General features: G+C 35.5%; 1 protein-coding gene across 4 annotated transcripts; it reads right to left on the minus strand.

Annotated features, from left to right (window-relative positions):
• Positions 1–1,382: 1,382 nt before the first annotated feature.
• LOC137810856 (LOW protein: exocyst complex component-like protein) lies at positions 1,383–14,297 on the minus strand. 4 transcript variants are annotated; one of them, XR_011080981.2, is made up of 8 exons: positions 14,093–14,297; positions 13,865–13,959; positions 11,654–12,698; positions 9,453–9,968; positions 8,957–9,145; positions 2,902–3,103; positions 1,993–2,129; positions 1,383–1,901 (listed from the first exon to the last, which is right to left on the minus strand). XR_011080981.2 is itself a non-coding variant. In XM_068612322.2 (7 exons), exons 1-7 carry the CDS (start codon positions 14,186–14,188, stop codon positions 1,658–1,660), a joined length of 2,322 nt encoding a protein of 773 aa, XP_068468423.1. In that variant the 5' UTR covers positions 14,189–14,297; the 3' UTR covers positions 1,383–1,657. The 4 variants fall into 4 exon arrangements, 2 of the variants coding, with proteins under 2 accessions (XP_068468423.1, XP_068468424.1); XR_016518497.1 differs by having other exon boundaries at positions 13,529–13,959; positions 14,093–14,294; XM_068612322.2 differs by lacking the exon at positions 2,902–3,103.
• Positions 14,298–15,229: the final 932 nt, after the last annotated feature.

The following is a 15,229-nucleotide window of genomic DNA, read 5'->3' on the forward strand; positions in this document are numbered from 1 at the left end:
ATAGGGAGAACAGTCTAGGAAACAAGGCTTTGATATCAGAGCTCCCAACCCACACCTAACCCTTCAAAGTTGGCATCCTTGGTCATCTTCTTGTGGATTTGGGTCGTATTAGTACCGTAAGAGTTGTGGTCCAAGAAAAACTTTACTAGGGTTCCACAATGGACGTCAAATGTTCTTACTGATGATGAGTTGGAGTTGTCCAAGTTGGATGTTTGAGTTATGCGAGTGAACCGACTTCTCCTGTGAAGGGTTGTCGAGCTTTATGGTTGAAAACCAAATGGTGATTTATCTGCAGAAGACTCTCTGACGCTCAAATCAATAAGAGTTTGAGACTGAATGAGTAAGTAGTGAATGAAAAAGTATTGAGTGGGTGAAGAATACTCCTTAAGATGATTATTTATAGGCTTTTGGACCTATAACTGATCTCAGAAAGTGTCACTATTAACGAATATTAAGTCGATTGATATGGAGACATGAGACAACTACTTTCTAGTACTAACAAGATAAGTGACAAAGTGTAGGTGGTTAATTCTACCTATTGTGGGTGTATCTTAACTAATCAATGCTTTTCGGTAGGTAGTACATGTTTTAAATTATAATTTGATGCTAAGTTGAAGATGTTTATCTTTTAAGTTTTAAATCATAATGCTGAAAAACTAGTTAAGGATATCGTGACTAAATTAAATATGTCTCAGGTATGGTCAAACAAAGGATGTTGAGCTGAAAACGTCTCTATAAAAATCAAGCTTACGAAAACCAATTATAATCGAACACACAATGTTTAACCAACAACATTTCAACCAAAGTCAAGCTGATAACACCTTAGCTAAGATTAAGCAACAATATCTTAACCAAAATTGAGTATACAATAACTCGGTTGTGATCAAGTAAACAATTATTAGTCCGGAACATCCTAATTATAGCTCTGCAATTGCTCGATCAAAACCTAACCAATAATTCACTTATGGATGACTTTCGGACCAAAGCCAATGGCTTCCCGACCAAGGCATTAGAAAATGTCTTCATCAAATTATGTCACAATTCACAGTAATTTTATTTTAATAATCTAAACAAATATCCAATCCACATACACGATTGTTGAATTGGATTTAAATTAAAAAATGGATTTGGCTATGAAACCAATTCAGTAAAATAATCTCGAAAGTAATTTGATTTAGTATAGTTATGGATTGATTTTGATAATTTCAACTTTTTTCACCTTCCAATTGACAAAGGTACGCCTTAAGGGGTTGCCATGCAAGCTTGCAGGAGAGGGAAGAAATGTTAAAAGACGAGGGATGAGTTATTTTTAGAATATATTAAAAAAAAGCAAAAAAAGTGTGGAGAAAAAATGAAAATGCAAAGAAAAAGAGTCATCAAAATATGGTGTACCAAAAATTATCAACTAATAAAAAATAATGGCAGGCCAACTTCTTTAAAATATACACAGATTTCAATCATGATTGCTCTCCAACTCAACTGGTCTAACTTTAAGTCCAAGGCATTTTCCTATATTCCCTAAGCAAGGTTTATGAACAACACATTTGATGTTAAAAGCTTCATACGCCATCACCTTGCAAATTTGATAACTGACAGCAGGTACATTTTTCTAAAAATCCAAAACTACTCTATAATTTAAATAATAGTCTAGAAAAAATCAATTATCTGGATCAGACAAGTTAGAGGGGCTGTCAAGTTCGGCCATGCTAGCAGAAGCAAAAGACTCGGTTGAATCCATAGAAGATAGGGATGAAACAGTATCAGAGTCTGAGACAACTTCATCATGAACAATGATATGATCTTCATCGGTGTCTGATGCCTCGGACCCTGATACACCAAGCAGGAACTTGTGTATTGCTGACTTTGCAGTTTCCACAAACCATTCATCCTCGGGAAGTGCACTAATAATTTAAAGTGATCGGTGTCAAAATCCAAGAACACAATACAGATGAGGACAAGGAATGGTAGGTAAAAGGCAAAAATGAAGAGTACCTTTGAGGGTCTATGCCTCTAGCAGAGAAGGTCCGGATGGCACGAGCAGTGATAGCTGATGCTATCTGATGGATGTGGCGAGATGGATACCCCGCATAGCGTGCAATTTCAACAGTAAAGTGCATATCAAGAATTAACTGTCACAAAAAGATAAGCTATGGATGAGGAGTGCAGAGAAGAAACTCTGTAATTAAAGAATACTAACAACAATTTATCTGCTGGGAAGAGGGAAATAGTAGCATGATATTTAAGTAATTTTTCATAAAACGCAGGCTTTGTTACATCATGATGCTAGAGACATAAATCAAAGGATGAAATGCTATGTATCTTCACCTGTAGCTGATGCAAATTATTAAGAACTCCCCTCATAACCATCATGACTTTTGCCAGACAGACCAAAAAATAATAATGCGATTGGCAAGGAAATGTGAATTTAACAACGAATTCTACAAAAAATGATGCATCATGACTGCTTCATAAAGCTTAAAACCTGATGCCTCACTTTCATCTTGATTGATCAATTTTCACAAATGCATTTTTAGCAGCAATATAAATTTAACCGTTAAAAAAGTATTTTGGATGATAGAATATGGGCATAAAAGTATTTGTAACCGTTAAAAAAGGTTAACTTGTTAGTATATATTAACTTGTCTACACATCTCTGATAAAAAGCTATTTTCAATTGCATATGTCTGTCAACTAGGGATAGCCTTTGTTTTGAGAATAACTTCTTTGTATCTCTAATTTGAAGTAAGACCTCCTATATATATACACAAACACAGACATGAATGAGCTGTGGGATAGTTCAATCTGTTAAGCTTTTTCTCTCATTTTTCATTTTATATTTAGTATCAAAGCAGATTAATCGCGTTTTGTCTATCATTGTCCAGTGAAAATACTGTCTCTCACCGCTGCTGGATGCCTTCTTTTCTGCTGACAACACCTGGTCTTTCTCCTCTCAACAAGTGACAGCCAACCCAGTGATGGAAGAGGCCCAAGCACCAACTCAAATGCAAGCCCACCAAAGTGTAGAATTGGGCCAACCACTAGAGTCATGGCTAAGAAGCTTCAAGAAGATTGAGATGTTGATGGCAGAGAAACCTTCTTATACCTGTTCAAGAAGCCATAAATAAACTCTAGTGTGGAGTAGAATTTATTTTTGTCAAAAGTAGAATAGGAATTTTACTTGTATTTTTGCTGAATTTAGGCATCTAAAAACCAACCTAAGTTAGATTAGGGTTTCTAGAAACACCTAATCTAACCATGGTCGGTCATTTAGACCTAATTGAAGCACATGGAGCACACCTAGTCACACTTCCCATGTGAGCTACAATTAGGCGCCAAGATTCAAACCTTTAGGTTTCGAATTTCCCTCCATTTGTTTAGACCTAATTGAAGCACATGGAGCACACCTAGTCACACTTCCCATGTGAGCTACAATTAGGTGCCAAGATTCAAACCTTTCGGTTTCGAATTTCCCTCCATTTGTTTTGGCCAAATCCGGTCCTCCTTTGCTATAAAAGGAGGAGCCTACCTCATGTATTTGAAAGATTAATCTAATAGTGAATTGCTGTCAATTTTGTGCCAATCTCACTAATTGACTCCCACCTCTCTAGAATAAACAATTGATCTTCAAACTTTCATTCTACCAAAGTGAGATGGCCTCACCACTCACACTTCATACCTAACCTTCACCTCCAAGGCAACCATCATCTCCTAGGAGAGCCTTGTCCATGCACATCCATTGAGCTTTCGCAAACTTCACCAACAATTCTCCAAAGGATTAAGGCACTCTTCCATCACCCAGGGTCCACCTTGCCAGCAGCCACCATCTTTCTCTTTGGGAAACACCAGATCTGGGTGTCTCACCAAGCAACAAGAAACCCAGCCAACCACGAAGGTTGAATCGTCCCATGCACAGCATCTTGCATGCTTCAACCAGCTGTGTAACAGCCACACACTGGCCTCTGCTCAACAGTGCAACATTGTAAGGCTTCCAGGCTTCCTTGTCCTTTTAACCCTCGGTTCCTGTTTTCCACCACTAGTCCAGCTCTTGCCCTCTCAATTTCTCCTTTGTTTTCTTCTTGACCACTGGTAGTTCTCTATTTCACCTTCTGACATTTTCAAAATGTCTTCAGAAGCTACCACCTCTTTTTTTAGGATTCCCACAATTACTTCAAAAAAACTTAATGGCAAAAATTGAATCTCCTGATCTACATTTGTTGAACTTTGGTTTCTTAGTCAAGGTTTTCATGATCACTTGGAAAAAGATGGTAGTAAGATACCATCAGATAAAGCAGAACAGCACAAGAGCTGTGAAACTTAATATATTGGGAACTTACAACTGCTTTTTGAAAAAGGCCAAGAGTATTTTTGCAAATGATATTCATCACCTTAATGATTCTGCCCATAAATTGGCATCTCTTAAACAAACATATCACAACATGACTTGTTTTATTGTTGAGGCCCAATTAGCTATGGGAGAGTTGAAGATGTTTTGGGAGGTTGATTCATTGGAAGGAATTTTGAAGTTGGATAAATTCTACAAGGTGTCCTTAGTGACCCTAGATGTCATCGGTTCTACAAGTTGGACCACCTTATTTTTTGCTACCTTTATTGATGAATAATCTCCTTGTACTTGAGTTTATTTAATGAAAGATCAATCTGAACTTTTGTCAATATTTGTGTCTTTACTTAGTGGAATCAAAATTCAGTTTGGCCAAAATATCAAAATCTTGAGAACTGATAAGTTATCATTTGAAGTTCACATGGCATTTATATCAGTCTTGTTGGAGATCCCACATCGACTAGAGATTACAACATTTCATAGTATATAAGTGGGTGCAAACCTCACCTTATAAGCCAGTTTTATGGGGTTGAGTTAGGCTTAAAGTCCACTTCTTAATATGGTATCAGATCCATTTCGAGCCTATCCTAGCGAGTGTTTTTTGGGCTTATTAGGCTACCTGCTATCGGGCCATTATCGGACAACCTATAATATGTTATCCCACGCATGAGCTGTCACTCTCGGCGTGAGGGGGTGTGTTGGAGATCTCATATCGACTAGAGATTAAATTTCATAGTATATAAGTAGGTGCAAATTTCACCTTATAAGCCAGTTTTATGAGGTTGAGTTAGGCTTAAAGTCCACTTCTTAATAAGTCTACATGTCCCCATGCATCTCAGTAAAATGGTATAGCATAAAGAAAATAGACACTAGTTAAACCTAAACTTGTTGTAATTCTGACAACAAGAAATAAAGCAAGAAAAACACTAATTTGGAAAAGTTAAACGCACATAAGAAGAAGAAATGTGACAAACCAGAATAGAGATCCAACAAAAGACAATAAAAAAATTAAGGCAACCAACAAAAGGCAGCACAAGCAAAAGGACCTAAGAAAAGTGCTAGAACAGATTACAAAAACCAAAATCTAGAGGAATTGGCAGTGTTTGTTCCAGAATTTATACAAAGATTTGCAAAACAGATAATGCCAAAATTTTATGGTAAAAGCTACACTCAAATTTGAATTCAAATGGAACAAGGGCGCACAGCGTGAGCAACAACGACCCAAGAGTGAAACTAGGTATATCACTAACCACCAAAAGTGTAAGAATTATGGTAATTGGGATACAGAGAATTTGAACCCTTAATTTGTATGGTATTTGCTGTGCTCAAGGAGTAATAAAATGCCACAAATTTGAGGAAAAAAGGATATGTATACGCTGCAAAACAAATCCACCAAATTTGGACAAAACGCAAACAGTTTTCTAGTATTGGAAACTTTATGAGAATTTTTCTACAGAAAATTTTAAGCTGAAATTTTAACTGGATATTGGTAACATATGAAAGAAGATATGGTAAACATTTGAAGCTAAAACACCAAAGGAATAAGTGGCAGAAAATTTAAAACCGAAAACACCAATGAACACTGAAACAGTGTGGCAACCATATCAACGTCCTGGCTTTTGACAATTATAATTTTTTTTGTAGATGGAATTAGGACGTGCCTTTTTTACAGTGGATGCTAAACATGTAGATGATGTTACCGAACAATTTGCATAAATTTTGGATAAGAACTGAAGTCAAAATAAATTTTGCAAATCAGATAGCAAGTATGAAACTCTGGAAAAACTGGCAGAAAACTCCTAAAGGAAGCAAAGGATGACAAAACCACAAAGAAATACTAGAAAAGATGCAAGAAACTCACCAAATAACTAATAACAAGTAAGGATACTCAAAACTAGATTACACAAGGCAAACCACACGAAAATTGAAGCAGAACAGCAACAAGACTTTAAGCAAAGAGGTTGTGTGCAGTGGAGAAAAACTCAAACAGTTTGTGCATACAGCAGCAATACATGATGAATTTTGACAAGATTAAGCAAAATTGAAACATGACAATTGACATGCAACGATTGGAAATCCTAAACAACACCTAAACGTGCACAAACACAGAATGAAAGACAAGAAACACATGCAGAATCAAGAAAAAACAGCAAGAACACCCCTGGTTAGGACAGGTTGAGGTGCGGAACTGTGTGTGAAAGATTTGGCACAAAATAAACCGAACAAAACTCAAGATAAACCAATAGAATCACAGAGAAGACAGATTAAACGGTAAAAGAGCACAGAAAACAAAGAATTGACTGATTAAAATGAAGAAAACAGCAAGAACCAGTGAAAACAGTAAAGAAAACAGAGGTTGTGCACTGGAACACAATGAAAACTGTTTGATGAATGTGTGAACGAAAATAATCGGTGAAAATGGAAATTAATCGGTGGAAAACAAAAAATAATCGGTGGAAACACAAGAAAAATGACAGAATCAAGCAAGAACCGCAAGGCATCAAAACAACAACACGCTGAAACAGAAAAAGTTTGGAAGAACTTGGCTTAGCTTTTGGCCGGATCCTGATGAGCTCTGATCCACCTGATGTAGACCGAGGTTCTTGCTTTTGGAATTGTGGATCAAGAGACAGTGAAAGACTTGGATGAAGAGAGGAATTCAAATGGTTTGGTTCGGTGAAGGTGATGGTGTATGCTTGAAGAGGAAGTTGGTGAGGCCAACCTTCCAAGAGTTTACTAGGCCATCTAGGCTTGCAAACAAGAGGAGATTTGAGAGAGAATGATTTCTGAATTCAGAAAGCTTCACTCACATTTATGTCAAATCTAAGTACAAAGTGTTTAGGCGAAGTATTTATAGATGATAATAGAAGGAGGTAGCTTGGTCCTTAAGCTACTCTAACCCTAGGTAAGCTTGCTTAACCATGGTAGGGTTGGTGGCTTAAGGAGTGACCTATATCCCTTTAAGATGCTTTAGAGATCCTTGCTGTGAGGATCTCCTAGAATGTCTTTGATATCTCTACAACATGCCTTTTAAAAGTATGTTTACAAATATAACTTCTATACAAGTGTATTCTACTTTATTTATACAGATAGTGCTTTTGTCTTTATTGGTGTGGATGGTGGCTTTGGATGGTCCTCCATCATAAACCCTAAACCCTAAAAAATACAAAATCCTTGTGAGTGTAACCCTTTTTAAAGAATATGCTTTCTTCCCTTGAAGATTCTAGTTCTATCCAACAAATCTTACCTATGCCATTAGTTGAATCCACATCATGACACTCCAAATCAAACCACTCCTTGAAACTCCTCTCCTCCCCCAAGTTCCCCAGAATCCTCATCACCCCCCTTTGCTCACTTACCATTGCAAAACCTAATAGATTGGTTCAATGTTATATGTGGAGTCCTCTTCTTTAAGTCATTCACCATCATATGATGGCTCCCGATAACGAATATCCCAACTAGCCCATTGTTCTTCAGACATGTAGTTGCTTTACTAGTAATCTTCATCCTATTTACAATTTTCTAATTTATCATCATCTATCTCCTTTCTTTTCATCCTATCTCCTTTGTGTCCTCTGCTATACTATCCCTAAAATTGTACATGAAGAACTTGACCATCTTAGAAGGTATTGTAATTTCTCAAAGGAATATATACCTTAGACATACTAAAAGAAACATGTATGATTGATTATAAACCTATGGATAGTCCTATTGATCCAAATCAAAATTAGTAATAGAACAAGGTGAATATTTCTCAAAACCAAAAGATATATAGAAGGCTTTTGGGAAACTTATTTATCTCACTGTTACTAAACCTGACTTGTCCTTTGCAATTGGATTGGTTAGTGAACTCATAAAGGCTCCTCAGCTTGATCATTGGCATATTGTCATTCACATCCTTATATATAACAAAAAGGCTTGAGGACAACGATTGTTACATGAAGATAAGGGGGATGCTCAAATATTTACGTATTGTCATGTTGATTGGGCAAGATCTCTTGCAGACAAGCATTCCACTACTAGACATTGTGTTTTCAGTGGAGGCAATATTATTTCTTGGAAAGGCAAGAAACAAAATGTGGTTACTCAATCTAGTTTAGAGTATAGAGTGATGGGCATCACTCACTTGTGAATTTGGTGAATAAAACAATTCCTCCAAGAGATGAAATTTTGTGAAATTCAACGGATGAGGATGTACTTTGATAACCAGACAACTATTCATATTGTTTCCAATCGATATTCCATGAGAGAACCAAACGCATCAAAATTTGTTGTCAAATATTTCAAGAAAAGTTTTGTCCAAGGAAATTTGCACGAAATTTAGAGGACCTTGAATTCAATTTATATGTTCCAAGCTTGGTACATAAAATCCAATTTCAGGAAAAGTGTTAGAATTGTTAGGATAGGTTAACTTGTCTATGCATATTTGATAAAAATTTGCTTTCTATTGTATTTGTTTGTCAGCTAGGTACAACCTTTGTTTTGATATTAACTTCTTTGAATCTCAAATCTAATGTAAGAACTTCTATATATACACGCGAATGAGCTGAGGATAGATAAATTTCTCAAGCTTTATTTCTCATTTTCCATTCTCAAGTATAATATATAAACAAGTACCTGCTGCAAACCAAGTGGCTGTAGAGGAGCTGAAATATCTTCTAACACGCCCCAAAACTCCTGCTCATCAGACAACCACATCACAACAGTCTCTGTTAACCTAGCAAGCAAAATTTTATGTATTTTGTCTTTTCCAATTAATACATCCCCGGCCACTATTGCTAATTGCTGCAGCTTTGCAAATAATGCCTACAAAGATAGCTATACTTGTCAGCACTAAAAAAATCACCAGAATTTAATAGATACATACAAACAAATATATAGACACAGACCAACAGATGCACAGCTACACACCTCAGTAAAATGGCATAATGCAAGAAATTAGCGAGCAAATAACTATCACAGCTTCATTCAAGAAATCAATTTCTAATTATGATTGAACAAACATGCAATAGCATTGCCAAAAATGAAACATGAAAACCCAAAGGGATGATCAAAGAAAGAAATAAATAGCAAAAACAAGGGCAACAGACAAAAGCAGAAAAATAAGAATGACCTGAAATGGAAGCGAAGGCAGTGGGTCAGAATCCCATAAAATATCTTCTCTGTTATCACCCAAGTAAATACGTGCATTCAACCGTGTTTTTCCCTCTCTCGAGTAGATGAAAGTCAAAATATATTGCCGACAGAAGTGATCCCGAAGTTTGTCAAAAGAATGTTGAATATGCTTCCTCCACTCCTTCAATTCTACACTAGCATTTGTATTGAAGGTTACATTCTCTGTATTTGGTTCCTTGCCTTCACTTTGCAGCATCCACCTTGATAACACAGCATTTGGTAATAGTTCATCCAATATTGTAAATGCTATTCCCAATATCGCAAGTTGTTCTGAGTCAGTCTCAGCTCTGAAAAGCACAGCCTCTTTTAGTTCTGGAAGATTGTCATCATCAGAAGGACCTGGTAGAGCCCTGATAAGAGCATCCATGTATTTATCAAATAGTTGTGAGATTCTATTCAGTACATTTCCTCCGAAGTGCAAACTAGCCAATGGTGTTAACTGTTCCAATATCTCCTGAAATTTGTTCAAAAGTACATTATTTATGTTATTGAAAGACACAAAGTTCCAAGCAAGGTTGTTCATTTGCAATCAAGTGAAGACAATCTCTTAAACATGCATAATAAGATATGAACAAAAAACTGAAGACACAAACAAGGTGGAGCGAAAACACTCTGACCATCAACACCAATTAACAAATTCAGGAGAACATCATACTATCCACATCACTCATTACTTAACCTTTCAAATGCCCAAAGTCTCTCCTAAGGTCAAGCTTCTTGTTAGGACATAAGACTGTGGTTACAAATAGGACTTTTACAATGATCAAGGGAAAACTTCATTCTGATGTGCTAATTTTGCAGATTTTTTAGACGATTTGATTGGGGCAGAACACTATTCTAGGGTGTTTCATATATATTTACTCACAACTGCCTTTATGTTATGAGATAAGAATTATTTCTATGGCTTCTCCTAGAGGCTTTTATCATTGCTTCTTTAAAATAACCTATCAAAGATGTAGAGGAATTTGAGTTTTGGACAGCTTTTGCATTCAAACTTTTCTTTTCTCTTCTTTTCTTGTCCACGTGTTCCACTTGTTGGCAGCACTAAGCCATTCATTTTATAATAATATTTCTTTAATTACAAAATGGAAACCTATCAAGAAGGAACTCTTGGCAAAATTATTTACAGTTTAGGAAAAACGTGGCTAAAGAAATTATTACTTTTAAATAACTCTAAAAACATAGTCAACCAAAAGTTGTATATGTTGGAGATCACACATCAACTAGTGATATATGACTGAGGTAGTGTATACAATTGGGTTAATTTTCACCTCACAAGCCAGATTTGTTGGGTTGAATTATCCCAAAACTCAAATTTTAAGATGATACTAGAGTTTATTCTAAAATTTATTATTGGACACTATCGGACTATTATTGAACTACTCACCTACAAATACCCAATCTTGCAAACTTCATGCTTGAAACATCCAACCAACTGGGTGATGATGGAGGGGTGACGAGAATTGCAGATCTCAAATTGATTAGTTATATGATCAAAGTAGTGTATATGTGTGGGGGGCAACTGTCACCTCATAAGTTGGTTTTAGGGTTTTATAGAGTTTGAGTTACCCAAACCCAAATTCTAAGAGTATTGTTGTTACTAACACAGAAACACTGCCACCAAGAATTGCTTTTCTATAATTTCCCTCCCCTCCAAAAAAAAAAAAAATAAACAAGTAAAAGAAGTATTACTAAAGAAAGCAGACAAACACATAAAAATCAATACATTAACAAAATTGCAAAAATTATGCATATATGTTGCACTGTCATTAGCACTTGTTACACGTCAACAGGCAAGACTTTAGTTAATTCCTCATGCACTGAAATATGGATGTAAAGGAACATTACTAAAGATCTAAAACCTGAAATTTTTCATGAGGACCTTCATCAATAGTTTCTTATCAAACAGACAAATCTATTGCATATTTTTCATTTCAATTAACTGAGATGAGGGTCCACAGCATGTTGCAGACGCCAGAGCATAAATGTTTTAATGACAGGATAAAATGGAAAGGAAAGGAAGAAAAATTAAAGCAAAGGCTTTTCATATAAAAAAAAAAATCTTATCCAGCCAACAAACTTAACATGATTTCATCACTCAAGAATGTGTATCCCATATCATATGATAAAGTTACTTACTTCAACTATGTGCATAAATCTCATTCCACTCTCAACAAGCATGCTACTAGATGAAGTAGCAATTGCAGAAAGTGAAGATGCAAACTGTGGTGACAACGGGCAACATTCAGCAGATTCTGCCATGTCAAGAACTACTCTTCTAGCACGCCTAAAATTTGATTCTAAAACTTCTTCAACAGAAGGACGCAGAAGCACCAGCAGTAATTTAGACATTTTCAATCCTTGTGACTCCAAAATTGAGCAGTAGTTCAGACTAGCCTGAGTGCAGATGCAAGCAGCACGTAAGGCAGAAATAGTCTCAGATGAGGGAGCATTGTCTTTCACCACTCGTACAAAATATTCAATTTCCCACTCTGCCCACTGAACAATTCTGTTGGTGTAAACAGGATTATCTCCAAAAATCAAAGCAGACTCCTTTATTGTCAGTGATATTACAGAAAACACAATCTTAGATAATGTAGAAGGAAATGTTTCAGGACATAGAGAACTTGAGGGAAGCAAAGCCTCAATTCTCTTCTGGAGGTGAGACTGATAACATTTCAGCATTAGATGATGTGCTTGAGGACCTTTTCCAAGTTTTATTAAACCTTTTAAGGCTTTCTTCAGCTCAGGGAAGCTAATAGAGGGTTGTTCAGCAATTCCAACTAACTGGTGTTCAAGCATTGCCTTTCTTTCTGACAAAGCAGACTTGTATGAGGAAACATCGTCTGAAGAGTTATTCCCTGAGCCTTTCAACTCACCAGAATTTTTTTCCTCAGCATCTAATGCCTCCAATGCTTCTTCAAACTTGTGCTCAGCCACAAGTACATCCATGTTTTCCAAGAATAATATTTTCTGGTCATTTCTATCATTTAGTAATGGCTCAAGGAATTGAGGCAGTTCAGGTTCATGCTGAACTTCAGTGACATCATTGCTTGACTGATTCCACTCTTCCAATTCACTGCAGACACCCGTCATCAAATCCTGAACAAGAATACCTTGTGCTGAGATATGCTTTTGCAGCTCAATCAATTCATGCTTTACTTCTACGGCCTCTTCAGATATCCTACAATATCAAGAGAAAACATCACATTGTATACGCATATAATATGGTTGAGAAAAGTGATTGAAATTGTTACAAAATTCTGTTGTTTTATTGTTCATGTTGCATACTTGTTAGAAACATTATATGAATCATTCATAGGCCTTCTACTAACAGTTTAAGCTTTGGGAAGCTGTCTAAAGAGTTCAACATTTTTTACCTGTATTCCCCTGATTAAATTAAATTTCAGCACAAAGTGCTAGTGCTTTGCTCACATTTAATGTTCAAGCCCAAAATAACTGTGTATCAGGGTGTGTTGGACAAACTAAAAGTATAACCAACTTACAGGGCAAAATTTTAACAGCTTGAGCTTTCTCTCGACAGAAATAAATAAATAAAACAATACCAGCTTGTTCCTCGTCTTCCAGTGCAGTTCCATACAACAGAAACCTCTAACAAGCTATCCTTGCACCAGGAATGGTGCATCATACTGGTTACTTTGTTCATTACTTAGGATTTTGACAAGTATCACCATATCTAGAGAATAATACAGTGAAGAAAAAAGCAGAAAAAACAAAATGCTACCCCTAATTATCACTTATCGTTCAAGAAAATAGACTCTTTTAAGGACTAGTATGGTATGGGGATGGGAATGGAGATGACATATTCATGAGTCAACTTTCAATACAACTTCACTAAAGCATAACTATGAATTTTCCACACCCTTTTTATTCCTATTGAGATGTTAACCATTTTTTCCCTTTTTTCTACAGCTGCAGATCTAATTAAGCAGTTCCCCCACTCTTCCTATTCCAATTTGAACATTAATAGACGAATTCTTAACAAGAAATTACCAATCAAGGAAATAACATCACCAGCTTCTGTTTCCACAGCAGAATCAACAAGCAAATATACCTCGAACATTTTGTATTGATTCAAGAAAGAAAAAGGAAAAACACATTGGTTAGCACAAAAAGTTCATGAATAATGACCAACACAATACCGCATTTAAGTTAAAATTGTGTACCCATACCCATGTATATGTGTGCTGCTACTTGATCTTTTAAGAGAAAATATAGACAAAATGTACAAAAATATAAAAAAAGTTATTGAAATTCCTTGCTGGGTAACTTCAAGCAATTGGTGATACAACAATACATTAATGCTAGCTGCGTAATGACATATGTTACCTCAAAAAAGCCAAGAACTTGGAGTGCATATTGCCGCACAAGTTCTCCACAGCATCCTTCAAATCGAGAAGCTCGCAGCAAAGCTTCCTAATCCCCTGAAAAATAGACAAAATGGGTTCGCCACAATCCAAAAAACACGCACACGAGCAGAACATACATCCAAGTGAACAAATATAAGGTTTCAGAGGATGCATTGTTTGTTGATTGCGAAATGAAGAGAGAGCGAACCTTTTCGGTGTGGGACTGATAGAGAGAGTCAACCTTGGATTGGGGGATAATGCTCTCAATGCAAGGAAAATCATCTTCTTCTTCGCTACTCTCCATCTCTCTGTCTCACACAAACACAGTTGCCCTTTTTGCTCAGTCTTCACCTCACACAAGGGGCAATTGGAAAACACAGGTGATGGAAATTGAAAAGTGAAGTGCCGGTGTCTCTATAGTTGGAAACTTTTAGTACTATATACTTCATTTTATTTTTTTCAAAATATGTTTTTAATCTTAAATTTAAGATAAGTTTGATTTTATATCTACTTTAAATTTAAAACTAAACTTTTTTAGTTAGTGAGCTTTAAAAAAGAGTTTTCATTTTTCCCCAAGAATTATTATTTAATTTGTAAATAGTTAGTAGAGTAAAAAATAAATTTAAATATATTAATCTTTATAAAACGAATATGTTTTTTTATTTTAGTTTCTATAAAAACTTACTTTGTGTTTCATTCTTTTAAAATTTTACTTAGTCATTTTTTACTCTTTTAAAATTAGTTACTTTTAGGTTTTAGTTATTGTTTTTACCAAAAAGAGTGTAAGTCAAGAAAGTTTCTCTAGTAAGTCAAATTATGATTTTGAGATGATGATAAGGAAATAATCATTTGTAGAAGATTGTATGATGCTCCAGTTAATAAGAATATAGAAAATTATAAGTATATAAGTGAATATGAAAATTTAGTGAGTACGATATTTATAAGTTTTTTTGAGTTTGAGCTAAGGTATTAAAAATATATTTAAAATAGAAAAGAGATATGATTGATTATTGAATATTAAATATTTGTCTTTCAATCAATGGTTACTATATAAATATCCAAGTTATATGGTTGCATATAATTTGATTGAATTGCATCATATTTGATTGGATTGCACCCGATTTGATTGAATTGCATTAGATTTGATTGGATTGCACCCAATTTGATTGAATTTTATATTAGTACGTGTATCTCAATATATCTTAGATACGAATAGGTACATAAGTCTCCCAAGCTTGGAATTCATAAATGAGATGTAGATGGACCGATTTGAGGGATGAATAAGTTTTAATGTTCTGCAAGTGTTCATTAGATTATTTTGATTCGATGATTGTTTGATCTCGGA

The sequence above is a fragment of the Phaseolus vulgaris genome, chromosome 2 (genome assembly GCF_051622355.1).
Source record: "Phaseolus vulgaris cultivar YP4 chromosome 2, ASM5162235v1, whole genome shotgun sequence".
In the NCBI taxonomy this organism is placed as follows: Eukaryota; Viridiplantae; Streptophyta; class Magnoliopsida; order Fabales; family Fabaceae; genus Phaseolus; species Phaseolus vulgaris.